Source organism: Poromitra crassiceps, assembly GCF_964638095.1.
Source record: "Poromitra crassiceps genome assembly, chromosome: 8".
NCBI lineage: Eukaryota > Metazoa > Chordata > Actinopteri > Beryciformes > Melamphaidae > Poromitra > Poromitra crassiceps.
This window is the reverse complement of record NC_139629.1, coordinates 778,502-796,058: the sequence shown is the minus strand read 5'-3', so window position 1 is coordinate 796,058 and position 17,557 is coordinate 778,502. Positions and strand designations below refer to the sequence as shown.

Here is a 17,557-nt window from a genome sequence, read left to right as displayed (position 1 = left end):
TGCATAAAACTACACCTCCCAGGATCCTCTCCGTTTCAGTTCCCCAACATGCAACAACACAGCTGTCCGTCTTTCCATCCTGTTACTGATCATGTCCTTCTGTCTGTCCATCTGTAACAATCCTGCAGGGTTAATTAGTAGAGGTATTTAAGTCTTTTGTTGTGTGTGTGTGTGTGTGTGTGTGTGTGTGTGTGTGTGTGTGTGTGTGTGTGTGCGTGTGCGTGTGTGTGCGCGCATGTGTGTTTCGTATGAGCTTGTGTGTTGCGACCGTGTCTCTGCATGTGTGAGTATCTTGCTGCGGTTATACACGCGTAGTGGAGTGTGTGTGCGCGGCGATGTGTGTGTGCGGCAGGTGTGTGTTACTATATGGGCTGTGGTGCGTGTATCCCTGGTGCGGGTGGCCCAGCCTCATCCCCACCACCGATCCGGGCGTCATGGGGGTCATGGGCGTGGCGGGGGTGACGGGGTGCGACCCCGGGGTGACGGGTAGTGATCCTGGGGTCAGGGAGGTCATGAGGGGCACGTCGTCGGGCGAGCGGCGCAGGGTGAGGGTGTAGTCGGGCGGGCAGGTGAGGCGCACGGTGTCCAGCGTGCTGTAGATGTCCTGGGTGTCCAGGCCGTCCAGCGCGTCCAGCGTGTCCAGAGTGTGATGGTGATGAGTGTTGTTCCTCTCGTCCGCTGAGGCTCCATCACACTCCAGCTGCTTGACCTTGAACGGTCGGAAGGGCGGATGGATTGGTGGATGAATGGATGGATGGATGGATGGATGGATGAAAGGATGATGGAGAGATAAAGAGAGGAGATGAAAAATTAGGTTAGGTAAGTCCTGGAAAGTTCTGGAAACCAGCTCACACCCACGTCAGGTCAGATTGGGCTGAACTTTGATAGGCCATGCACGAGAGACGCTCCAAACGGATGCAGGATAGGCATGCGAACGCATATAAAGCAAGTACATCTCCGTCCTTCGTGTTATCACACATCCTCAGCATACTAGGTTCGACCTAGTCTTGTTCTAACTCTTTTTATTGTGGTTTTTGGTACAAAATGACACCATCTCCATAGGTTTCCTCAAATACAAAAACAAATCTATCAATGCACATAAAACATTGGGATAGTGTACGATGTGAATATTCTCAGAAATCAAAAAATCTATGTAGTACTAATCTAGTACACTAGGTGCTGTCTGTTGAGGCTAAGCAATGAGACTGATTTTATTTCAGGTGTGTGTGTGTGTGTGTGTGTGTGTGTGTGTGTGTGTGTGCGTGCATGCGTGCGTGCGTGCGTGCGTGTGTGTGGGTGTGTGCGTGTCCGTGTGCGTGCGTGCACGTGTGTGTGCGCGCGCACGTGCATGTGCGTGCGTGTTTGAGCTGCTGCTCTCTCCATAGTGTGCCAATGTCTCACCATTGTGAGATTGTCCATGAGCAAATTAATTCTCCATTCTTTTCCCTGTTTCTTAAAATCCTTGTAGTTTGACTTGGTCAAACCAAACGATTCAGCTCAATTATATTCAGAACCATACCACCAGACCAGAACATTTAACCAAAAACAAAAACAAATTCGCCTTTTTTGTTGTTTGTTTGTTTGTTGTGTTTTTGCCATGCCAATGATGCGTGGAGCCGGAGGAGGGGCTTAGGCTACAGGCTACAGAAATCTCGGCTCAAACCGACATCCCGTGCTCCGAGCGGACACACGTGCTCTGAACGGACACACATGTCACTTATAAAAGCTGCTGCGCCACTTCAAAAAACCACAATCAAATTCATTCATGCATTCATACATAATGACTCTTTTAACGAGCATTGTGTATGCTCCAGAGGGTTTTTTTTCCAGTGAGGCAAGGGAGGGTGGTCCTCCTCTATTTTCTAGAAGAGATGGGGGATTTTATATATATTTTTTTTAAATAAAATATCAATCAAATGTGTTTTTTCTTAAAGGGCCCATATTTTGCTAATATAATGTATTATTATTTTATTGTTGGCCTCCAGTAGAGTAACTTATTGCATCATTCATAGTTTAAAAAACTCAGTTTATCTTGTACTGGCTCTCACTGCCCCCTTCAGTTCAGCCTCTGTATGAAACGCTCTGTTTTTAGGTCCTGTCCCTTTAAGAACCCCCACCCTCCGAAATACTCAAGGCGGGCAGCGGGGTGAAAGTTTGTTTGCGCAAACCTCTGCTCAGACAGAACCCGGACCCCACGTTGAGAACCACTGCAAACCACAATCATGCAGAGAGGGAGAGAGGCATAGAGAGAGAGAGAGGGAGAGAGAGGGAGAGGGAGAGGGAGACGGAGGGGACACTGTGTTTGGCTGGAGCAAACACAGCGTCCTCACTCCTCACAGCCTCTCAAAGTCGAGGAGTGACGATTTCTTTGGTGTGCCGTTTTCCTCCAAGCAGCCTGACGCTGATTTCCCCCCTCTAAACAGAGCTCGATTTAAGTTGTTATTTCGGTCTTTTTCAAAATTATTTTTTCATTTTGTAGATACAAGCAGTGTTTTTATTCCAACATGAACCAATAGTATGTTTAATACTAGATTGAAATGCGGCAGTCTACTGGCATGTCAGAACAGGGAAGGGAGGGGCAGGGCGCTCGCGCCGCGGGCCCGGGCTAAGCTTGGCAAAGTTGGCATCACCATGGTAACAAGTCCTACTGACGTCACTAGAACTATGGTTCTCGCACAAAATCGGCATAAATCCATGTCATCTCGTCTACGAGAGTTCATGGGCGAGAGGGGGGGTTCATGGGGGTAACATTAAAACACTTTCACATATTTATTTGAAGCTTAGCCCATGTTTAATATGACCATCCAAGATTGTAACAACATATATATGATACAAAATTAAGAAATGCATAATATGGCCCCTTTAATACAAATCATGTTATTCTTAAAATGCTTCAACAACAGTGACCTCTGTATGGAGTGATGCAGCAGCATGCAGACAGAGTCTGTGCCAGTCTGTCATGCCCTGGTCATGCCCTCGGGGGGTAGAGGAGAAAAAAATCCTCCCCTAGGGCGTTTGATTCCCATGGTATTTTATCTCATGCAAAATATTATTGGTTGAAAACACATGCATTTGACAAGGACCAGTGAAATGATGTGTTTTTCAACCAATTAGATTTAGCTGGAGCTTAACCCGCCCTCACCAATCAATACCAAACAATTAATTTATTCAACCTAATTGGTTGTTGATTGGATAGATTGCTACTGTAAGATTGACATTGTATCGTCCACTGATGAATGAGTCTCTCAACGCTGAATCAAGTTCACTATAGCAAGTGAAATCCACTTTGCTGTCATGACCTGACAGGCATGATTTACACACTGACAACAGTAGCAGCATATTATATTTCCCCCTTATTTTGATTTACTTTTTATCAAGCAGTAAGTGTTCACAAGCCAGACAGTCGTTGCATTGGATTACGAGCCAAAACGAGTTTCGTGTTGCGGGCCGCGGTACAGCGGGATACTGGAATATTTAACGTAAAAAACTGGGATATTTGCAACGTCTCGGCTGCATGCCGTGACACTACAGACGGCATGGATATACAAGTAAGTCAATTAATTTCAAGTTATCCGGGCCTTCTATTAAATTCGGCGTGGAAATGGTTCACTGAGCAGCACTATTTTTTCCGTATTTATGTTTCATGCTGTCATTTTTCCTGTCATTTACCGCAACCTTAAATTCCCACATTTCTAAACTGAATTTGGCCCGTGAATCCATCGCTGACTGCGAGCTCGTTTTTAAAGCGTGAGTGGTAATCTTTATACAATATGAAAGTAGAAGAAATAAGGAATCGATTGGGACGAAGCATGTCAACCTAGCATGTCGGGAAGGGGGGGTAAATAACGCTCCAAAGTTGATGAATTGGAATGTAAACAAGTAGCCTATGCTAGAAGTTGTTGCAGACAGGGGAAGGCACACTCTGGTTCCAGATGCAATAAAGTGTAATTTAACGCTATTTGACAACAGTTTTGGCCTAGACTTTGTCAAGTCTCATACAAACACAGTGCAAGACAGCCATTATAAAGACAGGTGGGCTGATTGAATGGACAACACCTGTCTTGTGAAAGCACACCTGAGTGTGATTACAATGACATCATAGGATCAGTCATGCAGTAATAGGCTACATTGTCGGTACTGGCACAGATTAATCAAAACATTGATGTCACAGGTAGGCTGTATACCATAATATATCATGAATCTATGTGAATAAATAGATTTATATAAATAGTAATCACAGCCTAATGCATAGAGATAAATCCTAAAACCTTCTCGCAACAGTTGTAGCCTAAAGCCAGTGGTTTTCAAAGCGGGGTCCCCAGCAAAAAGGGGGGATAATCTATTTTCACTATAATTCCATGCCATCCATAAGTAACACAATCTAAGCTAGTGTAGAAGTGAGTAACTAGGCTAATAATAACCATAACAGCACAAATAATTGACCAAAATCTTGAAATAAATATACAGTATTTACTCTGAGAAATGAAATAATGAGAAAAGGAACAATTATTGATGGTTAAAACTGAATAATGACATCACAACAGTCTAATCCTAATGCTAATTTAAAATGAGATATTCCTCTAAATCTGTCTTCAAACTGCAAAAGAGAAAAAAAAAACCCAGCTACCTCCCCTGTTTCCAAGCTCACCATCCGCCACTGGTATGCTCAGTGTGTAACAGCCTTACCCTGGTAAACCAGCCGGTCACATGACCCAGGCTATAACAGCCTCTGTTCAAGAACCAGCTGGTCACATGACCCAGGCTATAACAGCCTGTGTTCAAGAACCAGCCGGTCACATGACCCAGGCTATAACAGCCTGTGTTCAAGAACCAGCCGGTCACATGACCCAGGCTATAACAGCCTGTGTTCAAGAACCAGCTGGTCACATGACCCAGGCTATAACAGCCTGTGTTCAAGAACCAGCTGGTCACATGACCCCGGCTATAACAGCCTGTATTCAAGAACCAGCCGGTCACATGACCCAGGCTATAACAGCCTGTGTTCAAGAACCAGCTGGTCACATGACCCCGGCTATAACAGCCTGTATTCAAGAACCAGCTGGTCACATGACCCAGGCTATAACAGCCTGTATTCAAGAACCAGCCGGTCACATGACCCAGGCTATAACAGCCTGTGTTCAAGAACCAGCCGGTCACATGACCCAGGCTATAACAGCCTGTGTTCAAGAACCAGCCGGTCACATGACCCAGGCTATAACAGCCTGTGTTCAAGGTGCCTTTTTACTCGTCGATATTATGAACAGCAGCTCCATGCATAACAACAACCTACGTGAGAGCCAAGAAATGCTTGAATTTAGCTTGTCACACCAGAACTAATTTGGTACCACGCACGCACTGGAATGGGTAAGTCTATGCCATAGCACACTCACACACATACAAATGAAAACACATACTCACACACACACGCGCGCGCACACGCACACGCACACACACATCACCAATAACACTTGTTGATAACGAGTTGATCATGACTGCTTTACTTCTCACCACTTCAGTGTCAGGGAAGGACGTCACGCAGACACCCACACACACACACACACACACACAATCACACACACACACACACACACACACACACCCCCACACACACACACACACACACACACACCACATCATCTGGCTTCAAGTCATTTGGACTGAAGAGCCGATAATCCGAGCATTTTAATTGACTTTAATTAACAGGATGGAATTCATCTGAGCAAAAAGTATTATTATTTCTCATTTAACTTGAAATTCAGTCACTGCAGTGGCTTGTGACCCAGGACTTAATATGCTTGAACACCTTCACGCTCGCTGCACACACACAGACACTCACTGCACACACGCAGACACTCCATCTGCTTTGCCTGTGGTGAAATTCAATGTACCCCCCCGCCCCACACACACACACACACACACACACACACACACACACACACACATCGGAAAATAATCACATACTCTGTCACTCATGGATTGGTTCTAATGGCTGTCAGTCAAAAGTGCTAACTGCTAACTGCTCCCGACGAGCAGTTAGCGTCTTGCATGGCTGTAGACGTCGTCTGTGTGTGAATGGGTGAATGTGAGGCGCTTTGGATAGTCGATAGACTACCGTATATAAAATGCGCTCTATAAATACAGTCCATTTACCATTTACCAAAAGTGGGTGAAGCTTACGTTAGACAAGGGCAGTTTAGAGTCCAGTGATTTATCATAGCCCGACGGCATCGCTGAACGTGACGTCCGTTCCAGTGTCGCTCGACGCTGATTTTGGACGCTGTCGCTCGTAAAAAAGTATAAACACCTAGGAGATAAGAAAATGCATCGCAGAGGCACAGAGCTGGATGTGTTGTGATATTTTCACATGGATTAATGCTGGACAGACAGAGAAGCTGCCAGTCAAGTCAGTCACGTTACCGTTTTGATTGCAACATTACAAAACTGTCTATCCGTTTTGATTGCAACATTACAAAACTGTCTATCTGCTGTATGATTAGCCATGCTAACGATGTGTTAGCTGTTACTTACCGTCTGTGTTGAGAATGTCTGCTATACAGTAGCTTTCCAGGCATTTGTCTTTTTAACCACATCTTTATAATCTGCCCGGTCGTTAGCCCAAAGGCTAACGACCATAACACCATTGTGTTTATTACGTTTTCAACAAATATGTGATCTTCTTCCATTCTTAATTCAACTAGCTAGCTAACTAGCTCGTTCAGGAAAGTTTAAGTAGCCTCAGAAACTTTTGGTGGTTGTCATGACAACAGAGCCAACAATGGGGTCAAAGTTGAATCCAGATGAAGTCTTGACGATGGTCGCAACGTTCATCGCAACGATGGCATATCGCCCGTCGCTGGAAGTATAAACACTTGTCGTTATCACCGACGATGGAATGTGATCATGGTCGGTCGCAACGACCATAAATCGCTGGACTCTAAACTGCCATTTATGTTTACGTCGGAGCCTTGATAAGCTTCCCGACATCCGAGTTGGGGCTCAATCTCTTTGATCTCTTACCCCAAGTAAAGATGGCGACTGCCGGGTGCTACAGCGAGTCAAGTCAACCACATTTTCTATGTTTGTAACCGTCTTTTCTTTTGGAGTTATGTCCGCACCCTTTATGTCAATTAAACTGGAGATTGTCCACTGAGACGGAGCGCTGGTGAATCAAGGAGCGCGAGCTGACAAAGAAACAAGCAACTGCGTCAGCGAAGCTAATCGAGCTAATCAGGTAAGCTTTACTCCACTCTACAGTCTGCCAGCCTATTTCATTTGATGCTTCACGGCGATCACGCTTGTTGGAAGCCTAGATGAACGAGTGCGTAATGTTAATGGTAAAGTATTGATGCTGATACTCCCTCGCTCATGATTCACACTCACCTGTAATGACAGCAGTCCTTCCCCTTGCAGGTGGGCGGCGACGGCGGCGGGTGTGATGTCACGTCTCGGGGGAGGAAGTGGGCGTGGCCTGCGATGCTCGAGGCGCCTCTTGTCTTTCTTGTAGAGCAGAGCCGCAAACGCCAGGATGTTGAGGAAGAGCAGCGACGCTCCCACCGCGATTGTCACCGACAGCTCGGTGGAGTAGTCCTCGTTAGGGGGGCGAACCCCGTTTTCCCCTCCGTCCTGGCCGGGTGCGGGCTCGGGGGGCTGCGGGGTGCCTCCCTGTTGCCCCGGGTGACGCGTACTACTAGGAGGCCACCCTTTGGATAGGCGCTTAGTGTACGAATAAGGGGTGTCGTCCTGCGGAGAGGGACTATGCGTGAAGGAGGACACAGACTGTAGGAGCTCGTTGACGTGATGCAGGTGGGGCACCAGCTGTAGCCAGAAGGAGATCTTGGTGGCGCGGTAGTGGTCCCTGACCCGGGGCTTGAGACCGATGTGGAGGTACAGCTGCTCTTTAGGGGTGTACTTGGACCAGGCCACTTCCTCAAAGCGGTTGGGCTTTGTGTGGATGAACTTGGTGTCTTGAGGTACCGGCTGATTTGGGTCACTGGAAAGAGAGAGAGAGAGAGAGAGAGAGAGAGCATTGAGTGATTTGTGCACATTCACAGAGAGGGTATTGGTTATGTCAACTGTTTTCCTATGATTTTTCCTATGATTTAACAGAAGCAAGTTGTTCATTTTTAAACAATAAGGGATTTTATAGTCATGCCCACTTCCGGTTTAGGCACTGGTGAAAGTGGACCTGAACGGTCTGGTGCTCCGGTAAAGAAAATCGTGCCTGAATGCCGCACCGTTATAGGGGAGAGACAGAGTGACACAGCAGCTGCCTGTCAATCAAAACGCATAGAACAGAAGCCGTCACGATCGCATTTCCAAAAAGGAAACACGTCTGCTGACGTTATGTCAACATAAACAGTTACATTTCTTATAAATTGCTTCTAAATTCTACAGAAGCCTATCCGTTCCCATCATGATGTCAGATCCATGGACATTGCATGCAGCAGCGCATAGGGAGCACATGTTGTTAATTGACTGTGCAGTGTGCGAGAAGCCTAAAGTGGACTTACCCTTAATTTGTGTGCCTTCATGAAACCATGTAAGTCCTTTCATATGTCGTTTTAATGGTTATTAGTTTTCAGCAATGTTCATGATCTTTGTAATTATGGAGATACTGACACTTCAGTTTTCAACATTTTAGCGTTGCGCAAAGCCGCATCGGCTTAATTATTGGTTAATTGGCAGTTGCTTTTACATGCCTCCACCCGACGAGAGAGAGAGAGAGAGAGAGAGAGAGAGAGAGAGAGAGAGAGAGAGAGATTTATTTTACGCATGGTTTCATGGCGCCTCCGATGCGTAAAAGTCCTTCATCGTTCATCCAGGAATGTTTTCAAGATGGCATTTGATTGTCTTGTCTGCCCAATTCGGTGTCTGTTCTTTGATTCCTGCTGGGAATCTTTTGCTTTGGATAAGGATTTCTCTGCTGACTGCATGGATTTCTTCTGTGCACAATACTGTGCTTTTTTCCTCTGTGTCCCCTGCATTATTAAAAGCTTTATAAATCCAAGCAGTAGGCTAATTCTCAGTAATTTACTTAGGTTACTGTAGGCTACATATTCACCTTCCAGACAGCTTCTAGAAGAAAAAAATGCTTTTAAATTAGCTGTTTGATAAAACTATTCATAAACTTATTAATAAAAATGCTTATAAATGAGCCATTTAAATTAAATTAATTAAATTGACGAATGGAAGACTGATGAATTAATGCTGATTTGCGAAATGCAATTTAAAATGTGCCTTTTTTAATCCATTTTCATATTCTTGCTTATTCATTTTCATATTATTTGTCCTTTGCATAATTATTTTTCGCCTTTACTTTACCATTAGACAACTGTTTTACTTAAAGCACAAGCAGAATTGTGCCACACTGTATACAGGTTAATTAAGTAGGCTACTAACTTGCACAATAAATAATTAAATCAATAATTTGCTATAGACTACATGATGTCAAAAATATGCGTGTTCAGGGACACATGAAGCTGGGGCGGAGGAGAACAATGACGCGATGAAGGTTGGAGTACTAGTACCGGCAAGAATTTCAATCCACTTTCACCCCTGGGTTTAGGCATATGCACCAAGAGATTTCGTCCGCCATTTTTTTCCTAAATGTACAAGGGTGAAATGTTCATAGAGACAGGAAGGGGGACATGTGCCAACCATGTTCAGCTATTTTGTCGGTAACGGGACTAAATAACGCTCCACATTTTGGCAAAATTTTGGCGAGGGAAAAACGGGCACGGCCATTTTCAAAGGGGGCCCATGTCTCACCTCAAGATATCTGACTAAGAATGGGTTCTATTGGTACCCACGAGTCTCCCCTTTACAGACAGGCCCACTTTATGCTAATCTCATGCCAAAACAAAAACATAAAAAATAAAGAAAATGCAGTTTTTGGGAGTTTAGGGACTGGAGTCCCTAAACAGTCTTGGAATTTCATAAATTGGGTATGACTGTAATGGCTGTTACACACCAAGAGCAATGCGAATATACAGCACGAAATTGCGATGTGAATTTTGACCCACCTGTCAATCACAGCAACAGATGTGTACACGTCGGAAGCGAATTTCTGAGCAATAATGCAAAGCGAAACTTCGCTGTTGGTATGCACGGTTGCATTACTGATATAGGTTCGGAAAATATTATTGACGTGCGAATTAATCGCACGAAAAAAACGCCCCCGATGTGTAAGGACCTTAAAACTGAGACTCTTGTGGATTCAAGGAGCCCAATTATATTCATGTGTGATGATGTCTCCATAGTAGCCATTTCATTGTAGTGAGATTTTTTTTTTTTACTTGACCTCCCTGTATAAAATGAGCTATTGTGACCTCTAGCATAATCATGTATGGCTTTCCTAGTTATATAAGGGGGTTTCTGAGCAATTTGCAGAACAGAATTGCTCACCACCCAATCGCAGAGAAATGCAATTATTTGATACCAAATCACAGCATGGTGTGCAGTTATCAGTAGAGCGCATGCACGCCTCATGGCAAACAAGGAAGTACCTTAGGTTATACTCCTGTTAGTTCGGTTACTCTTTGTTTAGGTCTCGGTGTGTGGACTTACTACGAAAATGACCGTTTAACATAACTTTGGATTATTATTTCATCACGTGGTGAGTACACGAGTCACGCCATACACCGTACATCTGAGCGTTTTTAGCGCTGTTGGAATGTGCATTTTGGGCGACTGAACGGGAGTAGGCCAAAATCCCATAGACTGCCATTGTAGCGCTAAGCTATTAGCAGTGAGGGCTCTACCACAGTTTCTACTGCACGCACATTGAAAATAAAGCCATGTACATTCTAGTTTTAATATAGGCAATATGGCAAATGGCCTATCTCTTTAAGGAGAGGTTACACTATGCGATATTTCCCCCAATTTTACACAGGATTTCCAGTTGGGCACAGTCTGTCTTTGTTTAGGCCTACTCTAGTGGGCAAAATCTGTTCATACTGGGGTACAGCTTCTAATCGTCAAGTGTATACTGCCTCCCGACACCAGTAGGAACCACAACGATTATATCAAACATGTTTGAATTTTCAAGCTGATTCTGGACACAGTTGCATAGTGTAAACTCATCAACAACCATCAACAACTCACATGCAGATTCCGTCAAAATCCAATGAAAAACTATGAGGCAATGAGGCAAAAGCAGTCAAATAGCGAGTCATTCTTCATACAATAGCCTACATTTCTGACACAGTACCAAGACACACGCGAATAATACAGGGACGAGTGGAAGACTCAGTTACAACATCAAACACAACACACTAAAGCTGTTTTCTCACAGTTGTCAAGTCAGTCAGAATAAAACGGAAACTTCCCATTATGACTTTCAAAATAAAAGTACCATTGCAACATGTTTTTTTGTGTGTGATCCGAAATACCCCAAGTACCAAAGAGGAAATAAAGAAAACATTTGCAGAGAAACCTGTTTTAAATAAACATAATGTTGTGCCTTAAGTTAATTTTAACCCATAGTGAGTCATGCAGTAATGAATTAGCGTTTTTATTTTGAAAGTAAAATCGTGCAGTGGTTCCCAACCTTTTTACACCAAGTACCACCTGAGAAAGTAGGTGGCTCTCCAAGTACCACCATATGACCGACGTTAAAATACAGTCTATTCAGCTATGCACAGTTCACGCAGGAGGCAAATTTATTCCAAATAACAGTATTTATTGTAAACAAACAATAAATATCAACTGTACAGTTTGTGTGTCTCTCTCTCTCTCTAGCGTACCTACGGTACCGTACCGGTAACGCGTACCGTAGGTTGGGAACCACTGGTCTATAGCTTCCGTATGGTTAGTAGCCGCGAGAGCTCATTGTTTTCACGCAAGTTTGCTGGGTTCAGTTGGCCTCAGTCATGTAGTCTATAATACCACCAGTTTCTCAGTCGTCATAAAACATCTTCAGGAACCAGGGGTTCCCAAACTTTTCAGACCAAGTAGCACTATGCCCTATGTACCAAACCACATCTCCCAGGGACTACTTCCACTGCAGATACCAGATACCAAACAGACGGTGTTTTGAACAGGAAGTCATAACACAACTGGGTCAAGTGGGAGGGGCCACATAATTAAGGTGAATAGCCCAAATTCATTTTCTGTGGCTTTGAGGTACTTCATCCACTGCTGGCTAAGAGGGACATGTCTGTGATTGCGGCACAGGAGCAGGAAGAATAAACTCTGAGCACTTTGCTCTGTAAGACCATGAAACCTCCATGAAAACCAAAGGTCGGCAACTCGAGCGACTCCATAAAAAGACTGGTCTCACTATCCACCACGACATGTACAAAACTCACATTTCACAGTATAAGGACTCCATTGCACATTCCAAATCCACTTACTACTCTGGTCTCATCTCTTCCAACCACGGCAACTCCAAGACACTCTTTTCCCTCCTTAACAGAATCCTCCAACCCCCAGATTCCCTACCCCCCCACCTCTACTCAACGGACACCTGTAACTCCCTCCTTCTGTTTTTCAATGAGAAAATCGAGAAAATCCACCAGCATTTGAGTCCTATTCCCTCACCCCCCTCCTCTGAACCTCTCCCCTACAGTCACATGCCATTTTCCTCTTTCCAACTTCCTGATCCCTCTGCAATCTATGACCTCATCCATAAATCCAAGCCATCCACATGCCAGCTAGATCCCCTCCCTACAGCATTGGTCATATCCTGCCTCTCCTCACTACTCCCTCTCATAACTGCCATCATCCACTCTTCACTCACCACTGGGTCTGTTCCTCCACTCTTCAAAACTGCAGCTGTCTCCCCAATCCTGAAAAAACCCGGCTCTGATCCCAACAACTTCAACAACCTCCGCCCCATTTCCAACCTACCCTTCATCTCCAAAATCCTAGAAAAAATTGTCGCCTCTCAACTCCACTCCCACTTATCACACAATAGCCTCTATGAAGAATTTCAATCTGGTTTCCGCCCCCGCCATAGCACAGAAACGGCCCTCCTAAAAATCACTAACGACCTCCTCATTGCAGCTGATTCTGGTTTACTCTCCATCCTCATCCTCCTTGACCTGAGTGCGGCCTTCGACACAATTTCCCACACCATCCTCCTCAATAGACTATCCTCCATCGGCATCACTGGCACTCCCCTTGACTGGTTTCACTCCTATCTCTCAGGCCGCACTCAGTTCATCCAACTCAAATCATTCAGATCCCAACCTTCCCCCGTCTCCTCTGGTGTGCCCCAGGGCTCTGTCCTGGGGCCCTTTCTCTTCATCACCTACCTCCTCCCCCTTGGCTCCATCTTCCGTAAATTTAACATCCTTTTCCACTGCTTCGCGGATGACACCCAGCTCTACCTTTCCACTAAACCAAATTCCACCCTCCCTCCCTCCTCCCTCACCAATTGCCTCTCTGAAATAAAATCCTGGTTCACCTCAAACTTCCTCAAATTAAACAGTGATAAAACGGAAATCCTCTTAATCGGCACCAAATCCACACTTTCCAAAGCTGACAGTTTTTCCCTCACAATTGACAGTTCCTCAGTTTCCCCCTCCCCTCAGGTCAAGAGTCTGGGTGTCATCCTCGATAGCTCACTCTCCTTCAAATCTCACATCAATAATATCACCCGGTCTGCTTATTTCCACCTACGCAACATCAATCGCCTCCGCCCTTCCCTCACCCCCCACACCACCGCTATTCTTGTGCACAGCCTTGTCACTTCCCGCATTGACTATTGTAACTCCCTCCTCTTTGGTCTCCCTCAGAAATCCCTCCATAAGCTCCAACTGGTCCAGAACTCAGCCGCCCGCATCATCTCCAAAACCCCCTCCTTCCATCACATTACCCCTGTCCTACAGCAACTTCATTGGCTCCCAGTTAAATTCCGCATCGACTTTAAAATCCTCCTGCACACATTCAAAGCCATCCACAACCTCGCCCCTCCTTATCTGTCTGACCTCCTCCACACTGCCACCTCTACCCGCTCCCTCAGATCCTCCTCCTCCATCCATCTCTCTGTCCCTTCTGCCCGGCTCACCACCATGGGGAGCAGAGCTTTCAGCCGCTCTGCTCCCAAACTCTGGAACTCACTCCCTCCTGACATTCGCAACATTGACACCCTCCCCCTGTTCAAATCCAGCCTCAAAACTCATCTCTTCAAATTAGCTTATTCCCTGTAATGTCCATGGTGTTTTCTCTGTTTATTGTTTAGTTTTATATTTTTGTTCTATTTTATTTCCCTTCCACTCTTTTTATATTTTATACTGTTTGCTTGCCTGTTGCTCTGCTTCTGATTTTACCCTGTAAAGTGTCCTTGAGTGACCTGAAAGGCGCTTTGAAATAAAATGCATTATTATTATTATTATTAAGACGCATCTAGTGCAGGAGAGTGGAGGGGGTTTTGAATAGACTAAAAGGTGCATTAAAAATGGCGGCCATAGATGCTCCATCTCTGCTCTTTGTGGGCTGATGATGCTAAAAGCTGAAGCGGGGGTACAGCCTCATTACAGGGGAAATGGAGGAGAGTTTGACATTTGAAAGTACTTTGTTTTTTAAAGATTATTTTCTGGGCATTTTGTCTTTATTTATTTTTATATAGGACAGTAGGCAGACAGGAGAGGTGGGGGAGAGAGAGAGGCGATGACATGCGGCAAAGGACCGCAGGTTGGATTCAAACCCAGGGCGGCCGCGCGAAGGGCTGAGCCTTCGTGGTATGCGTGCTACCAGGTGAGCTACTAGGATGCACCTACAGAGGTTATTGTTGTACGGTACAACAGAAAGGTTGTAAGGTTACGCCCTTGGAAATGTAGAAATATGAAATGTAGAAATAAAATGCTTATAAAAATAGTTTTACTTGGTCAAAACCTAAAAACAAAACTTCAAAAAAAGTTGTTTTTAATCATTTTGATTGTTTGTTTGTTTTGGTCCGAGTGAAATGTTCTATGGTCTCTCATGACGGACGGACGGACGGACAGACGGACAGACAGAGGTGAAAACATGACCTCTGACCTCTGGCGTTGGTGGAGGTCATGATATTAATGATTTTATTTAAGAAGCAATGATCCAACCCCCATGTTTCTACCACATTATAGTTCAGATGTTATGAAGGATTACATCTCAAATGAAGGAATTAATTCCACTGTTACCTGTAATCAAAAAGCATTGTTTCATGCTACAGTGTTACTCCACAAATGCAGATATCTAGATGCATGAAAATGAAAGTATGCACACCAATATATCGTGCTTTTCCGCCCATATTTTACTGTTATAATACATGGGAAAATCTAATGCTGTCTGTATATACAATTGATGTCAGGGCATGGGCTTTAGTGTTTATATCATGTTACTTCCTGCATTTTCAACACAAAATGGATGCTTGAGGTGGGATGTGAAACAGGTGCATTGACAATTAAAACACACACTGAACGTTTGGGTGATTTTGTTCTGCAACACTGGTCCAACACTGGTGGTAGTGCTAATGATAATGAGGACTGTGGGTGGTCCAACACTGGTGGTAGTGCTAATGATAATGTTGACTGAACACTGGTGGTAGTGGTAATGATAATGAAGACTGAACACTGGTGGGAGTGCTAATGATAATGAAGACTGAACACTGGTGGGAGTGCTAATGATAGTGAAGACTGAACACTGGTGGTAGTGGTAATGATAATGAAGACTGAACACTGGTGGGAGTGCTAATGATAATGAAGACTGAACACTGGTGGGAGTGCTAATGATAGTGAAGACTGAACACTGGTGGTAGTGCTAATGATAATGAAGACTGATTGGTGGTAGTGGTAATGATAATGAAGACTGGACACTGGTGGTAGTGGTAATGATAATGAAGACTGAACATTGGTGGTAGTGGTAATGATAATGAGGACTGTGGGTGGTCCAACACTGGTGGTAGTGCTAATGATAATGAGGACTGAACACTGGTGGTAGTGCTAATGATAATGAAGACTGAACACTGGTGGGAGTGCTAATGATAATGAAGACTGAACACTGGTGGGAGTGCTAATGATAGTGAAGACTGAACACTGGTGGTAGTGCTAATGATAATGAAGACTGAACATTGGTGGCAGTGGTAATGATAATGAAGACTGAACACTGGTGGGAGTGCTAATGATAATGAAGACTGAACATTGGTGGTAGTGGTAATGATAATGAGGACTGTGGGTGGTCCACCACTGGTGGTAGTGCTAATGATAATGAGGACTGAACACTGGTGGAAGTGCTAATGATAATGAAGATGGAACATTGGTGGGAGTGCTAATGATAATGAGGACTGTGGGTGGTCCAACACTGGTGGTAGTGCTAATGATAATGAGGACTGAACACTGGTGGAAGTGCTAATGATAATGAGGACTGAACACTGGTGGAAGTGCTAATGATAATGAGGACTGAACACTGGTGGTAGTGCTAATCATAATGAGGACTGTGGGTTTTGGATTGGTCCTTGCATTCAAAATACTTCTTGAATATTCAAACTATGTGGTGAGAGCACTGTTGGGAGATAGCGGCTCTTTGGTGATTTAGACCAGGGTCTAGACTGCAGATGTCTGTGTAAATCTAAACAGGTCTCAGTGGAGTGAGCCTGTATTGGAGTCATTACTACTAATTACTCACTTGAAGCACCGCAGAAAAAGTTCCATCCTCAACAATCACTTTGATCTTGTATCTCATGTCAGAGCAGAATAGATAAGAGGTGTCTTATCACTTTGATCTTGTATCTCATGTCAGAGTAGAAGAGATAAGAGGTTAAGTTAAGTTAAGTTAAGTTAAGTTAAGTTAAGTTAAGTTAAGTTATCCTTTATTTATCCCCTTGGGGAAATTCATCCTCTGCATTTGACCCATCCTCTACTAGGAACCTTCCTAGAACTAGGAGCAGTGGGCAGCCACTGTGCAGCGCCCGGGGACCAACTCCAGTTCTTTTGCCAGTACCTTGGTCAGGGGCACTGACAGGAGTATTAACCCTAACATACATGTCTTTGATGGTGTCTTATCAGTGGACATTGTCTCTTTTTTTACTACGTTTTTGTGTGGATCCATAAGGACTTTTTTTTATATGCATTAATTGCTGCAGCACCAGCAGACAATTACACTTTTTACTCAACATTTATCTCAACTATCTGGGACCCGTTTCTAGCCTACAGATGAGGTTAAAAGTAACTCGCCCAGCTGACTTTTCATGGACCTCTCGCGTGGGATCCCACGCACATCTCTTACAAGCACATACTGTAAGCACTTCAATGAATGAATGAATGAATGAATGAATGATTTTGTCTGAGCCTGTTTTTGTTTTCCAGGTTCTGAAAAAAATAAAAGATATATATTAAAAGAATGTGATTAAATGCCCTGCTTGCACACATTGTCATAGACATTTTCTACATGTGGGTGGGGATTAGAACTTAATAGCAGAAATTAGATCTGTCAAAGAAGCGTAAAATGAAGATTAATCTGAATCGTCTTAAAGCTGTGCTTTGTTTTATATTGCTTTCTTGCCTGTGCCATACATATCTTATTTTCTACTAATTTAGATGCATTTTCATATTGAGTAGCTCTCTTGTAAAAAGAAAAAATA

General features: G+C 44.2%; 1 protein-coding gene across 1 annotated transcript in view; it reads right to left on the bottom strand.

Moving 5' to 3' along the window:
- Positions 1-301: 301 nt before the first annotated feature.
- The window catches only part of LOC310781481 (neuroligin-4, X-linked-like), a gene marked incomplete at its 3' end in the record, with an annotated part of 37,571 nt that continues 20,315 nt past the window's right edge, over positions 302-17,557 (bottom strand). The window contains exons 7-8 of the mRNA XM_083642121.1: positions 7,381-7,990; positions 302-709 (exon numbers count right to left, since the gene is read on the bottom strand). Of these exons, the coding sequence (XP_083498247.1) occupies positions 302-709; positions 7,381-7,990 (1,018 nt within the window). The remainder of the gene's footprint in view (positions 710-7,380; positions 7,991-17,557) is intronic.